The sequence below is a fragment of the Apaloderma vittatum genome, unplaced genomic scaffold (assembly GCF_000703405.1).
Source record: "Apaloderma vittatum isolate BGI_N311 unplaced genomic scaffold, ASM70340v1 scaffold1861, whole genome shotgun sequence".
NCBI lineage: Eukaryota > Metazoa > Chordata > Aves > Trogoniformes > Trogonidae > Apaloderma > Apaloderma vittatum.
Window position 1 is genome coordinate 60,966 of NW_009697199.1, and position 5,101 is coordinate 66,066.

Here is a 5,101-nt window from a genome sequence, read left to right on the forward strand (position 1 = left end):
GTTCAAAAGCTATTTGGCTGCGATTAAGCTGCCCAGCCTCTTCTGCAGTGGTAGAGAGAACTGCTCCCCAGGAAAGAGCTTTCCTGAACCGTTCCTGGCAAAATTCAGCCCGTCGGCTCTCTGAGAACAAAACGAACACAGTCCAACCCGTTCAGGCCTGCGCGGGGAAGCTCAATCTCAACTAACCGAACCCAGCGGTCTTAAATCCTTCAAAGGCAGCAAGGAAAAAAAAAAAATCTGCATTTAAAAAAAGATATTAAAAAATAGCTAAATATATCATATGCTTTTGGAAAGCCCTTTGGCCAGTAATCTATTTTTCTGGTAGCCACTCGGCTTGCTACAGTTTCCTCTTACAAGCAATGAATACACCAAAACTTTACCAAGTCCACAGCAGCCTGGATTTGGCAACTACCTAATCATTTATCAGCAACTGTTTGCAAATTATCCATTATCCAGTTAGCAATGGGGGCTTTGCTTGCTTTTTTCAGATGTTTTATTAATAAAGGCAGCCCATCAGCAGCTTAAAGAAACAGGAGCAGACTCAAAGCATCCGCAGCTTGGATAAAATAAAACCTGTCCCTTTTTTAAAAAAAACAAAAAAAAAAAAAAAAAAAAAAAAAAAAAAAAAAAAAAAAGAAGAGACACTGTCAGCTGATCAAGATCTGAATTTGTATTTGGAAAAAAAAAAAAAAGCTACTTAAAAAGAATACAAACAGAGTTTTTACATATATATAAATATATATATAAAAACATTCTCCAGAAGGAGTTTATAACCTGATTCAAAAGTGCTGATGGCTACAGCAACAACAATCAGGGAGTGTGAACGAAAACAGATGAAGGGGAGAGTGCAAAACCAAATGCAATTCTTTGACATTTCACTTAAATCTAACAGCTTTAACAACTCAGGAACTTCTAGCTGTGACAGTGTCCCTTTCAAGCATCAACGCTGAAATGTGTGTCAACTGCAATGTCCTGTAGAAATAACAGTAGAGTTGTACGTTCAGCAAAGTCTCTCCTGCTACACGATTCATGGCGTTTCTTTACTGTGGCAAGTATAACTGATTACAATATGATTTTAAAAGGCAATAAAATAAACAGAACAATGTTAACAGCTAAGCTTAATAATTATTTTTGTTCCTTCACCTGATACTGAATAAAATTATGCCAACTACCTGCCATAACTGCTATTGCTTTTGTCTCATCTATTACCATGCAGAGAATCTCCCTGGCAGGTTTGTGGCATTTGCTGGGCTTTGTCTTCCCCCATCTCTGCCTTTTTCTTTTTTTTTTTTTTCCATTCAGCCCTTGTACGTGGGTAACAGGTGGAGTTCTCTCCCCTGTAAGGATTATATCACGTAGTCTTGTTCTGCAGATTTGTGCTTGGCACCACTGCTGCCAACAGGGAGGAACCAGCATTATTGATGCACAAAGTTTTAACATAACGGTTTGGCTGAATATACTGTAAAATAAAAAAATTTTAAAATGCATCTGCAGGCTTTTGCAAAGACTTGCTGTCCTGCAATGCAAATTAAGCTACAAAAACTCAGTCAAACCAAAAAAAGAGAAATATAGGTCCTTAATATTTATTATTTCCCCATCTAACCACCACTCAAGATATAGGTTAGTAACCAAAGAAATACTACCAGTAACTTGAAGTAAGACTGGCTTACTTGGTCGCTGTAGTGCCTTGATTTTCGACTGCTTGGTCGCATGGATCAACGGTCGGATCTTCAGAGAAGGGTAACGGCGCCCCAGGGCTTGAGATGCTTCAAAGGACAAAAGATGCTGAAATTAGCAGACTGAACATCGGTGGCGTTAATCACAAAAATCAGCACAGGGCGTAAGAAGATTGCATCATCTGAGCTTCAGCAGCTGCGGGGTATCTCAAGGCTTGTAACAAAACAGCTCAACTCATCCTCAGGTTCACATCCCGCATTCCTTGCCCAGAAAAAGCCCCAAAAAATGACATTTTAAAGCACCACCCTGTCATTATTAAGACTAAAAGTCCCAGGAGAAGAGCCTTTGGATGACAGAAGTGCTGGCTCTGACCCGAACTTGGGGCATTCAGCCCCGAAAAGGTCAGTCTGCCAGGAGAGTCGGTGCGTGACCCGCGTGCCATCGCACGCAGAAGCTCCCTGTACGCTCGCACGAATTTTGTCTAGTCACAAGAATCATAAAAAAAAGCAACCTGAAGCGGCCAAACAGATTAATTTCTATCAACGCAGCGCGAGTCGCTCCCGCCTCAAAAAGTTCTTATCCAAGGCAATTAAAAACCTGCTTGGTCTTGCAATTGCACCACCACAGCAATTCCAGCTTCTCGAGACTTAAAAGCCTTCCAAGCTGGAAGCGCGGAGGAAGAAAGCCGTGAGGAACCGCGACTGCCTTTGGCAACAGCTCAGCCCGAGCTCAAGACTCAGCAGACACATGCTGCAAACCACAGTGTCACCACAGGGTCACCCCGCGAGAGCAGAAACCCCAGAAGCTCTGCAGGTCCCCCCACTGCAGCCACGAATCAAATCGAGCCACGCTACCTGCAGAGAGGCTGGAGAAGATTCCCAGGGCGTGCGTATCGTCGACCCACTGGATTTTGAATCCGCTCTCGCTGAAAGGAGAAGACAAGACAACAGCAGTGGTTAGTAAAAAACCCCCAAAAACGACCCATACGATCAAACCCATCAGCCACCCTGAGTTATCAAGAGTATTTAGTATTTTTATTAGATGGCTGGTGCTTTTCAAAGCGTTCCACCCGCTTTACCTGAGGGAAAAGACGAGGAAAGGCAGAAAAGAAATGTTAGATGTGCCCCTTTCAAGGCCACAATGATTCCCCCCATCAGCTGCCCCCAAGAACTCGCTTTTTCCTCTAAAGAAACACTTGGCCACAATCAACCTCAATTTCAGGGGCTGTCTTGTAACACAGAAGTATTGCTTTCATTTATGTAGCGCTTTGCAAACACCACCCGATTGCTCAGACACCTACAATAAAAAGCAGTGATTTACAAAAGCGGTTTACAAGGCGTAGGGTGAAGAGATCGACGCGAAAATCTAATAAAGCGTCAGTGAGTTTGGGAGAAAGGAGTTCAAAGATTTTCCAGCGGGGCAGCGCAGGAAATACAATCGACTGCTCAGATTAGAGCCGTCAATTTTCAGCTCAGTTTCACTCTCAGAGCGAGTGGAAAAAAAAATACACGAGAGGAAACGCACACAACTGATAGCAGTGTATTTAAAATTTAAGTCATGTTTTTTAATTTAAGGGACCCAATTCTGGTCCTGCTACAAATCCAATGTCACTCCCTTGGGCACAAGGCTCTGTTCCCCATATTTACACAGTAAATCTTATCTCCAAGAGCAGGATTGAGCCCTTTTCCTTACAAAGACTTAGGTAGGCACCAGGACAAAATAACAAAGAAGCTTCTAGAAAGAACCTCAGGAATCTCCCTGAAGCCAGAGCAATAGGAATAAGCCTGCACATGGTGTATGACAGAGCTTTGTTTTAATATAGAGCTTTGTTTTAAATAGTAAATAAATCTTGCAGGTCTCTTCCAACCACACTGTTCTACATAAGCTCCAGGAAAGTCTCCTTTAAGGCACTTAGTGTAAGACTTAAGAGCACACAGGTGGAACTTCGATGTAAAATCCTCTAGATTCTGTCGTGCATTCAAGCCTGAATACTGCTCCCTTCGTGGCCCTGAAGCACTCAGGTACTCACTGGAAATCCGAGAACACTTCCAGCAGGTGCTCCGTTTTCAGCGACGGCGGGAAGTCATAGATTTCAGTGACGTGGCCAAAATCTCCCTCGCTGACTTGTGCATCTCCGTAGCTGGAATAGTCAAAGCTGATCTTCTCGATGCTTATGTCCTTCACAGTTAAATTACCCACAATCTGAGAATATTAAAAGTGGATATAACAATTTTTTTTTCAAATAAAAAAAATAATCAGACAAGGTGTCACTTCGAAGAACAACCCTCCAGGGCCCCACCTCGGTCCCTGCAAACCACTTCCACGGCCACACTCCGGCAACAGGGCACAGGGATTTTCCTCCCATGGACTAATGCCTTTCCCCTCGGGTCAAATCCTCAGTCACCCACTTTTCCCCAAAGTCGCTCCCCACGGCAATAACCTGTAGCAATGCACCTACCTCTGCAAAGAGCTCCGCGGTGCAGTCGTCCTCGAGGCCGCCCTGCCCGCTGACAGCCGCACTCTCCTCCTCATCGCAGACAACCGCAGCCGACGCCACAGCGGCTCGGCCAAGCCTGAGCGCTCCTTGTCCTCCTCTTCCACCACAGGTACCTTCCCGCTGCGGTTCCACGCGGGAGCATCCACCCAGGGCTCATTCTGATCCTCGGGAGCACAGGGGTCGGCACCACGGATGGGCTCAGATACAGCCAGAGGCTCATTTGGGGCTTCTAGGGGGTTCTCACCTTGGGTATGCTCTGCCTGGGCAACGCTGGGCGGCTCTTGATCATGGCTTTCCAACTCAGAGAAACTCTCCCCTCCCTCCGCCGTGCTGGCATTCACAAAGTCCTCGCCCTGTTCTTCAGGCAGGGACACGTTTCCTTGGCTCTCCAGGCTCTTGGCAGCAGCACAGCTCTTATCTTGGTTTTCCACCGCCGCCGCGCTCGGCTGTGCCACAGCCGGCTCTGCACAGCAGTTACTGCTGCGACTTTCTGATAGGGAGGAATTTTTTCCACACTCCAATCCACCGGCATCCTGGCTAGTTTGGTCTTCAGCTGGCAGCTGGCACAGGATTTTGCTGCCTTCTGGTACAACAGTGTTGTCGCCACTTGAATCTTGTTCTTCTGCTTCGGTCGGTTTTTTATTGTGTACAGAAGAAAGGGAACCTGAACAGTCTTTACCTTGACTCTCCTGCCCAGAGAAATCGTCACTATTCTCTAACGGTGGAACACCCGTACGACACGGAGCATGTTCATCATTTGTGCCATCAGTATCTTTTCCTGAAACACACTCTTTGCCGGGCTCCTGTTCCTTGCCAAGGACCGAGGGGACACCTTCAGACTTGCCCGGTTCCTCCTGAGCATCCTCAACCGAAGCTTTCGGGCAGATCTCTTCTTCTTGCACCACGTTCCCTCCTGACTCGGCGCCA

General features: G+C 46.0%; 1 protein-coding gene across 1 annotated transcript in view; it reads right to left on the bottom strand.

Moving 5' to 3' along the window:
* R3HCC1 (R3H domain and coiled-coil containing 1) overlaps positions 1–5,101 on the bottom strand; it is a gene marked incomplete at its 5' end in the record, with an annotated part of 6,124 nt that overhangs the window by 361 nt on the left and 662 nt on the right. Inside the window, 4 exons of the mRNA XM_009877475.1 lie at positions 1,671–1,766; positions 2,532–2,602; positions 3,707–3,879; positions 4,198–5,087. Of these exons, the coding sequence (XP_009875777.1) occupies positions 1,671–1,766; positions 2,532–2,602; positions 3,707–3,879; positions 4,198–5,087 (1,230 nt within the window). The remainder of the gene's footprint in view (positions 1–1,670; positions 1,767–2,531; positions 2,603–3,706; positions 3,880–4,197; positions 5,088–5,101) is intronic.